General features: G+C 41.4%; 2 protein-coding genes across 4 annotated transcripts; one reads left to right on the forward strand and one right to left on the reverse strand.

Moving 5' to 3' along the window:
* The first annotated feature begins 6 nt into the window (after nucleotides 1-6).
* FAM149B1 (family with sequence similarity 149 member B1) lies at nucleotides 7-15100 on the forward strand. Of its 3 annotated transcripts, XM_010714204.3 has the most exons (15): nucleotides 7-201; nucleotides 310-402; nucleotides 773-905; nucleotides 1851-1993; nucleotides 3660-3779; nucleotides 4259-4426; nucleotides 5895-6082; nucleotides 6328-6458; nucleotides 7028-7081; nucleotides 7539-7645; nucleotides 8603-8812; nucleotides 10597-10723; nucleotides 11049-11174; nucleotides 11605-11686; nucleotides 12469-15100. In XM_010714204.3, exons 1-15 carry the CDS (start codon nucleotides 143-145, stop codon nucleotides 12540-12542), a joined length of 1815 nt encoding a protein of 604 aa, XP_010712506.1. In that variant the 5' UTR covers nucleotides 7-142; the 3' UTR covers nucleotides 12543-15100. The 3 variants fall into 3 exon arrangements, with proteins under 3 accessions (XP_010712506.1, XP_019473563.1, XP_019473562.1); XM_019618018.2 differs by lacking the exon at nucleotides 8603-8812; XM_019618017.2 differs by lacking the exon at nucleotides 7028-7081.
* A 58-nt stretch (nucleotides 15101-15158) lies between these two features.
* Nucleotides 15159-18025, reverse strand: DNAJC9 (DnaJ heat shock protein family (Hsp40) member C9; the record flags this gene model as incomplete). The annotated part of the gene is made up of 5 exons (XM_010714134.2): nucleotides 15159-15788; nucleotides 16523-16609; nucleotides 17356-17610; nucleotides 17717-17857; nucleotides 17927-18025. Coding segments are annotated over 5 exons (702 nt in total), but the record flags the coding sequence as incomplete, so codon positions are not given.
* Between the last annotated feature and the right edge of the window lie 6 nt (nucleotides 18026-18031).

Genomic DNA, 18031 nt, shown 5'->3' on the forward strand with positions numbered 1-18031 from the left:
GCACGGCTGTGTCACGGCTGCTGTCGGGGCTCAGCCCCTCACTGCAGGGTTTGGCCTTACGGGATGATGCTGGTTTCCAAACCGAGGCCTCTAACGCTGAGTCCAGCCTGGAGTTTGTCCTGGTATCTTAATTCGAACGTGAATGAGGTTGACAGGAATAAATGAGTTCAAGAAAAAAAAAAAACCAACCAAGAAGTTCAGGTATGCAAGCTGGGGCATTCCTAAAAACCAGAACACACATAAAGCTGGGGAGCGACGCGGCTGCTCCCGCAGTAATGCCAGGCTCTGCTCTTCTTCTCTTGCTTGCAGACAAGGGCTGACGCAGCACGCCGTGCGGCATCACCCGCTGCCAGAACCCAGCCCTGTCACAGCTGCCTCTGAGAGATGCCCAGGGACTGCCAGGTATGTGGCACTGCAGAAGGCAGATCTTGCTCTGGAGACCGGGCCGGGTTGGATGGGGCTCTGGGCAGCCTGGTCTGGTATGAAATGGGGAGGTTGGTGGCCCTGCCTGTGGCGGGGGGGTGGAGATTGATGATCCTTGAGGTCTCTTCCAGCCCGGACCATTCTGTGATTTGTGTGAGACCATGGGAAAAACCATCAGCTTTGTGTTGAGCTGTACTGATGGCAGTCATGTGGTCGGTAGCTTGGGCTTCACTGCAGAACGGTATCATTTCGGAACACAGCCTCTGTATCTGTTTTTTTGTGACTCAGTTGTTGGCTTGTGTTTTCTTCTTTCTTTCCTCACTTCCCCCCCACAACCTGTGCATTTCAGTGCGTCTGGAATCTCCAAGGAATCAGATTACCCTTCTGTTACTCCAACGGATGATGGGAATTCATGGTCTGCTAGTCCAAGTTACGCAGGCACCTCCACTGAGGACAGCTCCATCTTCTCTTGGGGCTATGATGTGAGTAGAACATCATCACCCCAAACAAACCTACCGTTGTGAGTCAGAAGATGTTTGAAATACCATTGTGAACACATTGCGGGGTAAAGGGGAGGACTGGCTCAAATCGTGATGTTGGGGATAGAAAAAACATCCTGTTGGCCTTTTCCCCATCTTTACATTCGCTCAGATCAAAACACAGTAGGCTTATTGCATTTCTGGTCTAAAACTTTGGAAATACAAATCCCTTAATGTGTAAATATACATACAATGTAGTAAATGCTGTTGCTGTGGAGTCCAAAACAGGAGTGGATGACTTTCAGATACTTGGTGTGAGCTTATTGGACTACACTTTGTTGAAAACTTCTGGATATTTGTATGTTACTCAAAATGCAATAAGCTTCTCCATCACTTCTTTTTTGTTTCTTATTTCGTATTTACCAAAACGAAGTGTGTTATTGCTTTCTGTGGAGTGAAGATGGAAACTGATTAGATTTAAATTACTCAAGAACTAGCCTAATTTTTTAGCTGTATGAGAACTTGTTCCCTCACAACGTGAGAATGTCACTTTCCTGGTCTTTCAGACAAGACCCATGTTGGGCACTGAAACAAGACATGTTCCATTAAAATATGTTCCATATAAATATTGCTTTGAATTATCATTCCTGTTCTGGTTTATTTTACATAAACTACTGTCATTAAGTTGATACAATAATACAGGCATTTCAAAACAATTCAATAGCTTTTCTTTTGTAAGCCTAAGTCCTACCATGAGTCGCAACAGCAGCCTGCATCATCTCAGGGGACAGATTATTTAAATGTAATGTCTTTCCATGCAAAAGATTGTTTAAATCAGTCCTGCTAAGCTTTCAACAAACAGATGGTCTTTTACAACTTAAAAAAATAAGTTTTAAATGATCTTCAAATGCTTTTTATAGGTCTTTGATGAATGGCTTTCCTTTCTAGGAATTTGATAAAGCTGCCACACAACAAGTTCAGAACATGTTCAGGCAACTGGATGAGCTACTCTATGAACAGAAAGAAAATGTCCACGTTGAGGGACTGCAGGAGGAATGCCAACAGTGGACATCCAACTTTCCTCATCTCAGGTATTCATTAACAGATTGGTGTCAATAGCAACACAGTTACAAAAGGTAGGGATGGAAACAGTTGCTTTTAAAACAACAGCATGGTGGTTTTATGCAATTATACAGCAGATAAAGAGATGACTCTGTTGGTCTGCCTGTTGTTGTCATTAAAAAAACTGGTGGAGTAGAAGCAGGAAGGCGTTACCTGGGAGGACTACAGAGAAGCTGTTCCAGCAGCCAGGGATCGGGTTAGGAAAGCTAAAACCCAGACAGAATAAAATCTAGCCAAGGTCATAAAGGGGAACAAGAAGAAGTTCTACAGGTCTGTCAGTGATAAAAGGGAGGCCAGGAAGGATGTGGCCCCTCTCCGGAAGGAAACTGGAGACCCGGTCACAAGGGGTATGGAGAAAGCTGAAGTGCTCAATGACTTCTTTGCCTCAGTCTTCACCAGCAAGGGCTCTAGCTGTGTTGCCCAGGCTGCAGAAAGCAAAGGTGAGAACTTGGAGAAGGTAGATCTGTCTGCTGTACGTGAAGATCAGGATCAAGACCATCTAAAGAACCTGAAGGAGCACAAACCTGACGAGATCCATCCGCAAGTTCTGGGGGAACTCCATCATGTTTGAAATGTCATGGCAGTCTGGTAAGACTCCTGCTGATTGGAAATGAGGAAACAGCCCCCATTTTCAAGAAGGGAGAAAAAGAAGATCCAGGGAACTACAGACCAGTCAGTCTCACCTATGTGCCTGGCAAGATCATGGAGCAGATCCTCCTGAAGGGCCTGTATGGCACATGGAAAATAAAGATCAGGTGATTGGTGGTAACCAACATGGCTACACCAAAGGCAAGTCATGCCTGACAAACTTGGTGGCCTTTTATGATGGAGTTACAGTGTGAGTGGGTAATGGAAGAGCGACTGACATCATCTGCCTGGACTTGGGCAAAGTGTTTCACACTGTCCCACATGACATCCTGGTTGCCAGATTGGAAAAAAATGGATTTGATGGATGGAGCACTCACTGGATAAGGAACTGCCTGGATGCTCACACTCACAGAGTAGTGGTCAACGGCTCAGTGTCCACGTGGAGACTGGTGATGAGTGGCATTCCTCAGGGATTGGTGCTGGGAGTGGTGTTGTTTAACATCTTTGTAGGTGATCTGGGCAATGGGATCAAAAGCACCCTCAGACTGTTGGCAGACCACTCCAAACTCCCTTCCAACCCAAACCACTTGATGATTATGATCCTACGATCTCACATTTGATTTCTTGCCAGAGGTTTAGTGCTATCTGCAACTGATTTAGCTTCAACACAGCAAAATTTTCTTAGAAAAGATAGATAGTATAGTTAAAATTCAGCTTAAAAATAATTTAAGAAATCCCCACGAGCTCCACCAGTCCTTATGGCTGTCTTGAAAGTTTTAAATCTTCATTACATGTACACAGACAGTTTTGTCTGTATTGAAGTATTAGAATTAGCAGCGCCTGAAAAAAATCAACAATATTTTTCTTAATGGATTTACCTGACACAAAGTAGGGAAAACAACTAAAACCATGCTTAACTATTACTAAGAAAATAGCATAGCTTCCCAATAGAATTTTTAAGATTTGCTTTTGCATGTTCTAATATTCTTCCATAATCCCACTTGGAACACTTTCTGATTTATTTATCTTCTGCTTTGGCCCTGGCAGGGTTGTGGGGAAGCAGATAGTGATCCCCAAAGATGAAGGGTATGAATGGTATTCGAGCTCACCTTCTGCAAGTTTAGGTTCATCAGATGTAAGTCCATCACAGGAAGAAGGCTCTAATGAGTAAGTACCAGCAGTTGATTCACACTGTACCAGGGTGGGAAGGTGATTTTTCCTTCAGTGGACTGCAGTAGTTGGCAGTGAGCAACATATGGAGTGATGGTTTAGCTTTTTGGTTAGGCTGAGTTTTGAACATAGCATGTTTTTTTTTTTGTTGTTGTTTGCTTCTTTTTCATTTTTAACTGAAGGAAACTACATTCAGAATAGCAAGGGCATCCAGCTGTCCTTGCTGCTCTCTACAGTAAGTCAGTCAATAAGTAGAAATACCCTTGCCACTGCTGACTTCCAAAGGACATATAGATATTGTGGCTGGTTTTATTGTTAGTCATTTATTTTAGTCATTTATTTGGACACAAATTCACTGGCTCCCTAATACCTCATCTTACCTACAGTGTTGTTTCTCAGCTCACTCAATGCTGCTATTGGAAATGGAATAACAATTTCTTTTCATTTCTGCTTTCTGAAAACTGTCACCTGTTCAGATTTAGTGTTTTTGGCAAGAAGGTGCCTCTTTCTGTTTCTCCTGTTCTCAAGAAGGCCGACCGTCCCAAGTCTCCGACCTTGTGTTCTCCAGACAGCGAAGATGAAGATGGAGTAATTGTCTCTGAAGGCATAATGGAGGAATATTTAGCATTTGACTGCAGAGATGTGTAAGTCTTGAGCACTAAGATAGTACCAGCGTCCCAGAATTTTTCTTCTTAAGATACATTTGGTTTTGCTATCGATCGATTTTTAAAATGCTTTTTCCTCTAAAGAATTTTCAAAAGCCTGGGTTTGGTTGGGCACTGGAAATATTTCTTTATCCATCTTTTGTAACAACGTATTTTGCTCTATTTTTCTGAATTTTACGTAATTTCTCACAATAGCTCTTTTTGTTTGTGGTTTATATGAAGTTAATTGTGCTGTAACTAAGATTCTGCCACATACTGGCATATTTAAGACTTATTTAAATGCTATGCATTTGTTGCACTAAGTCACATTCATAGTTGTTTGTTATACACTAGCAGAGTGCTTTTCTGCTTTGTACTGCAGTGTACAGACAAACACTTTGGAGAGAATTGTGCCTTCCCAGATTTTTAGTGGCAAGTTAATAATCAGTGCTTGCTTATAGAATAGAAGCACTATTTTTATCTTGAGAAGAAGGGATTGAGAGTGGCATAAAGAGGATTCCTTTTGTCTCTTTGCTTTATTCAGCTGAACAATACGAACATATGGCCTGGCTAAGAACTCTGGGTGATAATGTCATTTGCTGTCTGTTTCATTGGTTTTAATAAATGAAGCCCCTTAGTTGCCTGGACCACGAGATTCAAGTAGGTGTCATGCTTTGACCAGGTCAAAGATACTGTTGCAGCAAACAATATTGCTGCATCTGAGAAATATTGGTAAAACAGAGGATATTTTATTTTTTCCAGCATTTTTAGCTTTTTGATGGTAAGTACTAATTCAAGGAACAGATCCAAAAGCCCTAACGACTGTGCTCACATCAGTATTTTTTTCTCCCTTTTACAAAAGGTATTTTGGCAGATGAGCACACACTTTTTCAAGCAATCATCTCCCATTCCTTCCACCTAACAATGTGATGAAGAAGTATTACTGTCACTCTAATTTATTTTTAATTGCAACTTTGATCTCTGTTATAAAAGATTATCATATATAATTTGTAGTGATTCTGTATGGGGGAACTGAGGTGTGTAGTTGAGAAGGTGATTGTCTCAGTCATTTCACATTTCAGTCAACAGTCAATTCTGGAAGGAATACAAATTCATGTACCCCGTGTATAGAAGTGTTCCAGAAGCAGTGGGAAAAGATTGCTTCTTTCAGTGTTAGACTAAATCATTTGATATTGCTGTTTATCACACAGTCAGCTCTTGGAAAACAGTACTGTGTGATCCTGTGTGATGGTGGATGCCCCATCCCTGGAGACATTCAAGGTCAGGCTGGACGAGGCTCTGAGCTCCTGATGGAGCAGGGGAGTTGGAAGAGATGACTTTTAAAAGTCACTTGCAACTGCTGCCTTGACCTGTTCCAGATTAGTAGAAAATAGGGCAGAAGTGAAACAAAAATGCAGGAGACAAAGCATGTGCGTTTGTGGTACATATAACGCCTCTGTTTTTACAGGGAGGAGGAGCTGCATGAGGGGAAAATTGGACTCTCCTCTGGTAGACGAAAATTGGGATTTCCTCCTATCTCTCCATGTTCCTGCATGAAGGATTCTGTGCTCACATTTGTGTTTGATGATGTGTGGAGTGAAGTGCTAGGCTGCATGGAAGAACTGATCAGCAGACACTGGGAAGTGTCAGCCTCTGGTAAGGATGGCAGTTAGACTGAAGGTTCAGAGGGGGTTTTAGTTACTGAGTTTTGCAAGGATGCAATGAGAGATGCGTTTGGGAATAATCTCTTCAGGGCTGAAAAAGGTTATTTGCTAACAGTGTACGACGTGCCTTTAAAAGATTTAACAGAGCTTCATGTTTAAGATGACTCTCACAGTACTGTGCACAAATAAGAGTGTCAGTAGTCTGTACTGACAGGGATTCTCTCTTGCTTTATGAAGATGATGAGAAAAACATCATAAAAGTAGAAGCAATCCGAGCAGATTCTGGAAGCCCCCAGCAGTTTGATCCTCTGCCAGTGCTATTACCTCGTGTGCCACAAACTAAAATGCCCTCAGTAGCATCAAATCTGGTAAGTATTTCTAGCCAGCTGGTTTGTGTAGGGTTGACTCACTACAGTACTCCAGAAATGAAGATTCAAAAGTGTCAGAAACTCTTTAGCTGCACGACTAGTTTGGATTGTGCATGGATGCTGACTGTCCTTGCTAACCACCGAAGTTCTGTTCAATCCTCAGCTGCAAGTTTTCTTATTTTTCTCTTTAATATTAAAATTGACTATTTTACATGTGTATTGGGATGCCATGTGGTGACTGCTCGTTAATGATGCAGCTCTTCCTACATTTAACAGCGTTGAACCTAAATTGTGAGATGCAGGATTGTGTGTGAGATCCCTCACTAGCCTATCTGTAGTTAACTGATGAGGAAAGAGAGAATAAGTCTTGGTGAATTTGTACAACAGTTGTTTTTCCCCCCCCACTCCCAACTCTGAATTTGACTGCTTTAGATTATATGCTCCTAGAGTGGTGAACACCAACTGTTATCTCTGTTCATTCCATTTTAATTCAACTCTTTATTTCTTTTTACTTCTCCTTTATTTCTACCCCCTGCATCCTCCTCACATTCCTGTTACTGTATGTGTAGTGCCCAAAACCCAGATGTGGCCGCAAAACCAAAAAGAGGAGAAAACCACCTCAAGTATGTATGCTGGAGAAATTTAAGCTCTGTTCTTTTCTGTTTGCTGTTGTTACGGTGGGAATAATGTCATGTTTCTCAAGATCAGTCTGTATTCCAGGAAAAGAGTGTCCAGGTCTGTCCTTGACATAAAATAAACGCCAACATACACTGGAAAAAATAGCTGTGTACAACTCCTGATTATAGCCACTGGTGGAAGATCATGTTGTGCAAACAAGAGGCTCAGTTGGGAATTACTAAAGGTCACATAGCAGCATCTGAGATACTGAGCACTACCACTTGCAAGAAGAATGAAATGCTATCTTAGATGGAGGAAATTGGATAAATGAGGATATATATATGGATTTCTTGGATGAAATAGGTTTCTTTCCTTTGAAAGTATTAGAGAGGACAAAATGTATAAATACGGGTGGATGTCATTGACAAACAGTAATTTTTTTTTTTTTAATTTATCTTTCAGGTGAATCAAGGGTCAAACAGTGGGTCTCAACGTAATCTAAATGGCTTGATAGTGATTCATGGGATCCACTTACAGCAAAGGAATCTGCCTGTAATGGAGAAAACATTGTAAGAGCTATAGATTCTGTCTGTTTCAAAGCAGAGCACTCTCACAGTGAAAGGGATTCAATCCAAAACATTATGAGATAATTTTCTACCCCAGTGAAATGAATTCTAATTTATTTTTTTGCTTGTTTATGTGTTATCCCTTATCAAATGTTATATTTCTAATGTGGTCTTTATATCTAATTACTGCTGTTGTGCTTTCTAGTGAATGGCTGTGGCATTGGTAGCACTGACTATAAACAGGAGATGGAACGGCTGTTTATGAGGGTGGATAGCGATAGCACAAGGGGGAATGGTTTTAAACTGAGCCAGGGGAGGTTCAGGTTAGATAGTAGGAGGAAGTTTTTCACCCCGAGGGTGGTGAGGCACTGGAACAGATTGCCCAAGGAAGCTGTGGATGCCCCATCCCTGGAGGCATTCAAGGCCAGGCTGGATGTGGCTCCGGGCAGCCTGGGCTGCTGGTTGGTGACCCTGCACATAGCAGGGGGTTGGAACCGGATGGTCACTGAGGTCCTTTTCAACCCAGGCCATTCTAGGATTGTATGATGTTGTGAAAAGAGATGAAGCTCAGAATGAAATGCAGAGACTGATTTGCTCACTTCCTATAAGCGGATTTCTGTTACATCTAGGCTATGGGAACTGCTGGTAGCAGTGTTTTTATGCATATGCTATGGAGAATTACAACTTTCATGCTGACACGTTCAATCAAAAAGTTAATAGTTTAGTAAATACAGATATGTGTATGTGTATATACACACATCACGTATAGGCTTGTTTCTTTCTTACCTACTATCGTTTTCTCACTTAAATTTAAGTGGTTCTGTATGGTACTGAGAACCAGAAAAAGACTCCAAATCACCCCTCTGTTATTAACATCACACACAGATGAATAGTGCAGTGACAAGGTGGTTATCAGTCACGGCAAAAGTATCTCCTTTTGTTCTGTGATTCTTTTATTAGAGACCTGGATGACAAACGCCCAGGCTCCAGTTCCGTCCTCTCAAACAAAGCACGGCCAAATCGTCCTCCTCTGGAGCTCAGCACATCACCTCTGTCTCACAACTCCAAGAGGAGAAACCCACCACCACGTACCCTGCATCCCATCGGCACCAGTCAGTCCCGCACCGCGACCCCGCGCTCTGTGGACGATGTCTTCAGGGGAACCCGATTGTATGTTTCCAAACTAGTTTCTCGTGACAAATTACCACAATTAGAGAACCCATCCTACACAAGGAGCATTCAGTTAAATTGAAAGAATGTGAATTTTTTCATTTAAATGTAAAAAACTATAATCAATTTTTTCTTTTCAAGCGAAGTTGTTAGCTTACTGTATTACAATCTGTGATTCAATGAATTGTGTTATGCAGTTTTGAATGAAAATCATATCTTCCAGTCTGTCCAGTCCAAGCAGAGCAGATACTACTCTCTCTCTTGACAACAGCTTTCTTTTTCTATAGCTTATTTTCAAGCTTTTTTATCTTTTTTAAAGATAAACTTTAAAAAAGCACAGCTTTTAATGTTAACTTACTTTTGCTGTTCTTGCTCAGGGTAGATGGACAGGGTGCTCATCTTGGGTAACCTGTTAGGAGCATGAAAAGAACTAAATGACTCTGACTGACCTGGGTGAACCTTCACTTGTGTTCAGAATGTATTTTTGTTTGGCATAATGATCTGAGTTTAGTCTCTTACAGGGACTATGAGTAGAGAAAAATAACACAGGCTTTACAGAACTTGTAGAATACACAAGTTTTACAAACTAACATTATTTCCTTCTAGTTCATCAACTAACATCATTTCCTTCTAATTTATCAGTTTACCTATAAACTCATCTAGTCTGTCACATTAACGGACAGGAACAAGTGTCTAAACAGTACAAGTTATGCTTCTACCTTCCTCCAGTCTGTCATAAATGTTTCTGTCCCTTTTCCTTACACTCCCATTCATTTAGCAGTTCTTACCGTATCCCCTTCATACTAGCAAATGTGTTTAAATGCACTTAGAGAGCACGAGCAAAGTCTTTTTTATAACGTTGACTGTGGTTTGAAGCTTTTCTAATGCATTTTTACAGAAGAGCCTTCCTTCAGTCAGTATGCATAGAACTATGGCCTCCCGATCATAGAATCACAGAATGGCCTGGGTTGAAAAGGACCACAATGACCATCCGGTTCCAACCCCCTGCTATGTGCAGGTCACCAGCCAGCAGCCCAGGCTGCCCAGAGCCACATCCAGCCTGGCCTTGAATGCCTGCATGGATGGGGCATCCACAGCCTCCTTGAGCAACCTGTTCCAGTGCCTCACCACCCTCGGGGTGAAAAGCTTCCTCCTAACATCCAACCTAAACCTCCCCTGTCTCAGTTTAAAATCACTCCCCCTTGTCCTAAATTAAAAACAAACAAACAACCTAGATTATTTCCAGTATTTCTCAAATGCAAAACACACAGTAACACAGATAACTTTCAGGTGAAAGGACTCCAGCTAGAAAGACTTAATAATATAGATGGTGGCTTCTTTCTAGATTTCGTGCAGCAGTGGTCCATAGAGACACCTTTATATAGCTTTCATTCCGCAGTACCAGGCACACAACATGCCCTCAAACTGTGCTACTTGATGTTCAGTTCATCCACCACCTGGCCTGTGTACACTCCCACCACCAGACTATTCATTCTGAGACTTGCTTTTACCTACAAGCTGAATATTAAACACCCTAACAAGTAGAAAGTCTTAGAAATAAATTAAAAACTTTTCTGCCAAACTTCACCTGCTGCAGAACTCACTTTTTAAAGTCAGTCTCCACTGTTAGCCCTAAAGCCAGCATTTCACAGCAGACGTTCTATACCCATTGCTCTTACTTTAACACAGCCTACGCAATGCCAAACAAACTTACAGTACTGTATGTCTACACACCGTCAAGCATACCAACTCTCTGTTTTCCTGTCCTTCCCTTTGCCTTGCAGTCTGACTGCACACGAGCAGCTGACCTCACCCTCCCCACTGCTGCTAAACCGAAATCATCTCCTACCACCTATTGGAAGCACTGATGTGGCAGAACACACGAGCACCGCAGGATCGCAGAGGCAAACGGTAACAGGCAGAACCATTTCATTTTCCTACTGGACATGCTAAAGTTGTAGTTAGTGCTGATGAAATTACCAAGCACAGGAGTTCCAGTTTGTTTATCTTGTGGCAGCAGTTGAAATAGATACGCTAAAATTCTGCATGATTTTTGACCAACAGCATCATCTAGAGTTGAATGCTGCAAGTCCAATAAGTGCCAAAATTTTCTTCCTCCCAAAAAGTAGGTGTGGAACGTTTTGTCTTGGAAAACTAGCTTTAATTCCTAGGGTAATTAAATTCAATGCACTGCTGCAATAAGGAAAAGTAATAATGCTATTATTCTTTAATGCAGAAATCTCGAGGAAACTCAAGTCGAGCTCACAGTGTAACAACTCACGAAGATACTCACCAGCACCTACACGAGAGGCTCTTCTTACCTGATCATTTCTCCAGGCCTAAAACAACCAACGTATTCTTGGTAAAGCATAGCAAATGATACCAACTCATCCTCTGTTACTGACCAGGGGGCTTTGGCAGTTATGACAGATAGGTGATTGGCCATCCGGTTTGCTAGTCTCCATGTAGAACTTCGACATCCTTGGCTCTCCAGTTACCAACGTACAAGCTTTCTAAAAACCCGTTTTGAAACAGAACAGCTTTCAGAAGTGTTAAGAACCCCTCTAAAATTGTCCCCCAGTCAGTCTAAGGGTGTAAGAAATGAGTATTTTCTTCTCCTGAAATTGATCTAACTCTCCTTAAACATGTAAAATGTTTACTTAGAACATCACAGCATCTTGCAAATTTGCTCTTTTAGGAAATAAGTACAATCAAGTTGTTTTTAGCTGCTTTATAGTCTTGATGTTAGCCTTTTTTCTTGCAAACATAAAGATTTTGAACTGTCTTTTTAGCCAGATCCACAGCATCGCCGTTCTTGCACTGTTATTGATTATGGCAATCATGCTTGGACAAGCAGAGCATCAACAGGTTCAGGTAAGCTCATCAAAGGAGAAGTAGGCTTTTCACCACTGTGTTTTGGGGCCCTCAATGGAGTTATGAGGATTTCTCACATAAGAAGAGTATGTATACTAAAAAGATGGAATTAAAGCTGCAAAAGATAACAGCAGCTGCAAAGGATAAGGGGTAGCAAGCACCTAAATGCTGATTAGGAGACTGGAGGGAACTTCTAGCTTGTTTAACAGCTGAATGACCTACATTAGTAGTAATACAGATGGTATAAGAGGCAGCCTGAGTGTTATTTAGTAAAGGTACCAAATTGAAATAACTTCTTTTTAACTGAAGAAAGGAGAGTTTTCAATTAAGTTGAGTTCCCCCTCCTCTCTACCCTCCAGCCAGCATATTTAAATAGGAGTTTAATGACTGTTGTGTTGACAGAAAAAAAATTGAAATTACAAAAGCTTTGTAGACATGAATGCATCACGGGAGATCAAGAAACAGCAGATCCCAGCAATGAAAATGTCCTACCTTTCATCCCTTTGGGAAGGACAGTCATATCTAAAACTTAAGGTTCCAATTGATTGTATAGTTTGATAAGTGATTACTTTCCTCTTAAGAAGGCCTCGGGCTGAAAAAAACAGCAAATTACCTTGAAAGTTATATGAAATAGTTTTTAAGTTACTGATGAACTGACTGATAGCTGGAATAAGAAGCAAGAAAACCCCACCATCTTAGTATTGAGCGAAAGGAGCTGCATTTAAGTACTTAACTTCAGTAACTTCTAAAAGTCTTAATGTTGTATGCAATGTCTTTATCAGGTCTTCAGCCACACGGTTCTGTGAAAGGCCAAAGTCGAAGTGGATCAGTCACAAAAAACAAACAGGGCTTCTAACGTGTCAAGTGAAGAAGTGGACATCCAGCTCCAGAAGAGTCACGGGCGACCTCTCAGCAACGTCAGGGCTGTTTACAGAGAGCCTTCAAGCACCCTTCCTTACGAACAATCTTATTTTTATATTGTCAAAGAAGCAACTGCCAAAGATTAGAAGGGATATACTTGCACATTCCATTTTCTACCAATACAAAAAGCTATCCTCCAGCGAAACCCAACTCTAGAAAACCTAGCAAGTACTTTAAATCACTGCTGTTTTCTATTAATTATTACTGTTTTGTGACTGGTTCATGTTACAGGCCTGTACTGCAGGACCTGCTGATTTTTCCATCAGCTCTACGAAAGATTAATCAGGCATTCCATAGCAGTAGTTTTGAAAGTTACTTTTAAAGCTCTATTTATACACTTAAAGCAATATTATACTATCAAAAGGAAGCTGTCTACGTGATACTGCTTCTACAACTGAGTGTAGGCAAGTTATGGATTCTGTAGTAGTTGCAGCAGATATTAACACAGTTGTGTAAAAATAAGGTAGCAAAACAGATGAAGGGAACTGACAGCTTTAAGGGTAGGATACCACTGAACCCTCCTGTGTTACATATAAACCACCTTCTGTGTCTGAAGAAAGTTTAAGGGACAAAAAGGACTCTTACTACAAGCAGTTTCAGAGAATCTTGCAAGAAAGTATGTTGTCTTCCTGGCGAGATGTTTTATGTAGTTTCACAGAACAGGTCAGTCTCCATTTCCCAAAAACAAAACCAAACAAAGGCACAAGAAACTCGCACTGGAATTCTGTAGGTATTTCTGCACTCCATCCTGAAGGTCACCAGCATACACCGTGTGAGAGACATGGTGGAGGGACCAGCTTAGCTGCTCTTGTGGCTCCCAGTGAAATGAAAACACAAAATACAGACTTTTCAAAATAAATGATTAGTTGAAGGTCTTGCTCCCAAGCAATAAGCAGCAGATGACTAGCAAGTGTAAAGACAAGCTGAAGATAACATTCCTGCATTTTCCTGCAAGAAAACAGTTGATCCTTTATAATTCAATTTAAAGCACTTTTTCTAAGTTTCCTTATTCTTAGTATTTTCCAAGTTACAATCAGAATGGAAACTACTTGTCAGGATTTTTTTTATGAAGTGGCTCCTCTACTTTCCACTGTAAGCTATGCAATCTCCTAAGTGTTAGCAGTACCTACACAACAACTAATGATTTTCAAACTAGACTTAAGTTCTTCTGCTGATCAAAGCATGCAGTTGATTCAAGCGTGCTCTGATCAAAAAGAATGGAAAACAAAGCAAAGCAGAAGTGCACAGATGGAAGGTTAACTCCTTCCTTTGCATTGCCAGAGGAAAAAGCAGCTTTGGGCTCAATCAACATCTCTAAGTTAGAATAGAGATAAGTGGATTCCTAAAAGCAGCCAGTGATCACTAAACTGTTTCAAAACACAGTTTCTCTAATGGTTAAGACTAGAAGAACGCTGTGCAGTGTATCATTTAGTTATCTCGAGCTGTCTGGAGATAAGCATCCTCTTGAAACCAGTGCCATTCCTCAGGGACCAACATAGTGCTTAAGAGTACAAAACTATACAAACTTGAACAGACTTCTAGTACTATAACACAGTATTTTGTAGCCTAGGGGAAGAAACAAGGCATTAAAAAAATGAAAGCCATCTGGTCATAAGGTAACTTTTGATTTCTATACAAATGGTTGAAAGATTTGTCTATACTGTTTGATATCTGTTGTGTACAGCAAGAGTTATGTTCAAGTCCCGTGTGTTAACCAACACAGTGACCTACTGAACTCCTTCTGAATCAGGATAACTGTTCAAAGCAGCTAAAAGGGAACTCGTTTCCCATTCTACCTCTGGCTTCCCCTTAGGAAGCTCTAGTAAATAGTTGCTGAATTCTATCACTGAAGTGGTAGGGACCTTCAACTCAGAAGTAGGTGTTCGTGGCCTTTGAAGAATGATCCATAAATAAAGCCAGCCTCATTTCTTTCAGCTACAGCAAGTTACCCTTCAAATTCATACCCTGATCCACTACATAAAGCAGTTTTAAAAGAGCAGAAATAAAATAAACAACAAAAAAAAACAAGTTATGTATACTTACACATCTTAGAAGAGCACTTTTAAAATAATAGAGCTGTTGACAAACACGGAGCACACTAAGGCAGGAGTCAGAAGTAACCCTATCATCCTATAGCAGGAGTGTGATGCTACTGAAATAAGTGTGTTGCTAGGCTTTGGAAGTCCTCGTCATGGGACATCACCAATCCTAGACACACACAAAGCCACTGTGTTCTGTGGCTCTGTTAGTTTATTGCATCACATCAGCACGTTACATGGTGTTAGGAGATTTACTGCCAACTCACTCACATACTTGCTGCAGTCTCATTTTCTTAAGGCATCTGCTTAAATGCCACTGTGAAAGATCAGTTTATAAATAATAAGTGGTCCTTTCGTATATCTCCGTAACACCAGCACATTTACCACTGCAGATGTATTTTCAGCTGCTAAAAAAGTATGTAGTATTTACTTCAATAAAAATAAGTACCAACAAGATCAGTGTGTTTTGAATGATTAACATAGAGGGCGTGGGGAAGCAAGATAGCACAAAGTTCTGCAAAATCATTTATTAAATCTTCTATTTTCATAAGTTTTTATAAAACCCGTGGAATCTCTGAAATATACCTGTATGCAGAGATCTCTAAGAACTGCACGAGATTGGTTAGAAAAGTGAACAACAAAAGGATAAGGTTTCTAATTCAAAAGCCACAGGAACGAGTGGCAAAGACTCTCAGAGGTGCAGGATCACATTCTTTCACCATCAGCAGTACTGATATCCCTGAATGTGATTCAGCGCAGGTTGAAGAAACAGGCAGCCATCCCAGGCATCTCAGTGCTTCCTTACCATAACAAAACTATCAAACTAGAATTGGTTTGACCTTAACTAAAAAGCACCCAAAGGATTTTAAACAGTAGCACTAGAATGCTTTGTCTTTCTTGTTTGCGATGCGTTCTGCACCATGCTTCTCAGTCACAGCAAGTCGATGCACACACACTCTGCAACTCCTAAATCCACGTGTTCCCAACTGAAATATACCTGACACTTCAGCATACACAGTCCTTTATTTCTTTCCTTTCTTGGCTGCAGTCTTCTTTCCTCCCTTTTTAGCATTACTCCCATATTTTGCTTCCATTTGGGCCAAAAAGTCATCCATTTGCTTTTTTCGGTCTTTATTTCTGCTCTGGGGGAGGAAAAACAAAACAAAACAAACTTTCCTTACTACTCAATATGGATCATTCTAATAAAGTTAGATAGCTACTTCCAACTCTGGAATATGATCAGTAGGGAGTACAGGCTACAGAAGGTGGAGTTCTGTCAAGTCAAAGCCTACCTTGTACTCTAGACTCTATACTTCTGTTAAGTATTGAGACAGAGGTGAAGAGGGGCATTGAAAATTCACAACATACAGCTAGGAAAACAACCAATTTTTTGTTTAGACCCCAAACTCTTATACTATCTGAGGAATCATTTAATTTCAACATCCCATTTTAAGCCCACTGGACATTAAGAAAGGCAAGACTGAAAAACAGAACCTAAACAGGCTATTTCCTTCCTCATTGCCCAAAACACAAAAGCAGAATAGTAAGACTGATCAAGTTTTACATCCTTGTGGAATCTCTCAGAAAGAAATAAGCATTAACGCTTCCTGTCCAACTGCCTAAAACTAGAAAAATTGAAGAGTTGAATTGTGTATGAAGTAAAAATGAACATATTGTAACAACTCACTTCGTTTAAAAAAGATACAGGTAATAAAATCCGTACTCTGAATATTAACTAAGTAGACAATCAGCATTCCCTACCATCAGGAAGCTTTTATGGAAGAAGAGCTGCAAAGATCCTACATGTAAAGATGTACATGGATAACACAGTTTGAAGTCAGGAACAATTATTTTCAATGGATGCTTAAGGCCTTACTTGAATCAGCGCTTTCAAGTCATCTTCTCCATCACCGAGGCCCAGTTCTTTCCTGCTCTCTTCTGCCTCCTTAGCTTCTTTTTCAGCCTGAAGTAGCAAATTAGCCTTTAGATAAGTATTTTGCAGGTGGATCTCTTACAATAGTTACTAAACAGTTAATTTTTGCATTGATACACTACAAGCCACAGGGAAACACAGTTTCCAAGTTTGACCATAAATGAATAATCACAGAGAGCCACTTGGGTAGAGTGGGCAGCGCCTTGATGTTTGGAAGAGCTGAACATCGCCTGATGTCCATTCCCATCCTTGTTCCCTGTACCCACACTTTTTTTTTTTTCCTCTTAGCAGCCATTCTATTTTCTATGAGTTAAAGATGACTGTTATGTGCAGAGTACAAAGTATCAAAACAAAACAAAAACAAAACAAAAAGTTGGAAAGAATTTCGCCCAGGCTATTATTTCACAGTTGTCAATAAGCACGTAAATTATGTATTTCCCCCACGTATTCTTAGCTCCACTGACTGTAGCTTTGTAAATGAATGGACATTCTGAGCTGTAATAAATTACTGTGGATAATACTGAAATAGAAGAAGGTACAAGCAGCAGTAGCCTGTTACTACTGGAACCCTCTGAACCATATGACTGGAATTAGTGTAAGCAGTAGTTATGGAGAGGGGAGGGAGGTGGAAAATAAAGGCGATGAAGTGTGGAAGAGGAAGGTACCAAGCAGATCTGCAACCCTGTGGCAAATAACACATGCTAAGCTTCCACCAAGAGAGATGAGAAGCTCATCATGCACACACAGCTTTCTTTTGGTGCCTGGTTGGTACCTACCCGCCTCTTCCTTGCCGTCATTTTCTGCTTGGACTCTTTCACAAAAGCTTTGTAGGACGGGAGTTCTCCAGCATCAATAGCTCTTTCTATGATCTTCCTCACTCTCGGCTCATCCGTGTAGTCCACGCACAGCACCGACTCCATTATTCTGTCCATGTCACCTTCAAAATCCACGTAGGCCGATTTAATATCCGCTAGCTCTTGCTCTGAATCTTTGTAGTTCTTCTCAAAGTCTTGAATATCTTTGACGGTGATCTGAAGCCAAGAGAGCACACACCTGAGTTAAGCCATTCGTTCTCAAAACGAAGGGAAGGCAGCAAAAAGCAGACAGCGTGCCAGCCCGCAGCAGAGCGGTGCTCACCTTCTTGAAGAGCAGCCTCCAGTATTCCTGCCAGTCCCGCTCGGCTCGCAGCGCCTCGCCCTCCTCGTCCACCGTGCCCTGCTCGTCGTACACGGCGCGCTGCTCCGCATCGCTCAGCACAGCGTAGGCTTTGCCCAGGATCTGAGGGGCCGGTCGGACAGTTAGTCGGTCTGTCAGTCGGTCTGTCAGCTGCCCGCCGCCCGCACTCACCTGGAAGCGCCGCGTCGCCTCCTCCTTGGCTTCGGGCTCGGCCCGGTCGGGGTGGACGCGGAGCGAGGCGCGGTGATAGGCGCGGCGGATCTCCTCAGGCGAGGC

Source organism: Meleagris gallopavo, chromosome 8, assembly GCF_000146605.3.
Source record: "Meleagris gallopavo isolate NT-WF06-2002-E0010 breed Aviagen turkey brand Nicholas breeding stock chromosome 8, Turkey_5.1, whole genome shotgun sequence".
In the NCBI taxonomy this organism is placed as follows: domain Eukaryota; kingdom Metazoa; phylum Chordata; class Aves; order Galliformes; family Phasianidae; genus Meleagris; species Meleagris gallopavo.

Coding starts and splice junctions, on each gene's coding strand:
- FAM149B1 (XM_010714204.3), top strand. CDS start 143: ATGAGGTTGACAGGAATAAATGAGTTCAAGAAAAAAAAAAAACCAACC. Junction 1,994..3,659: donor TCCAACTTTCCTCATCTCAG/GTATTCATTAAC, acceptor TGGCCCTGGCAG/GGTTGTGGGGAAGCAGATAG. Junction 11,687..12,468: donor CAGAGCATCAACAGGTTCAG/GTAAGCTCATCA, acceptor TGTCTTTATCAG/GTCTTCAGCCACACGGTTCT.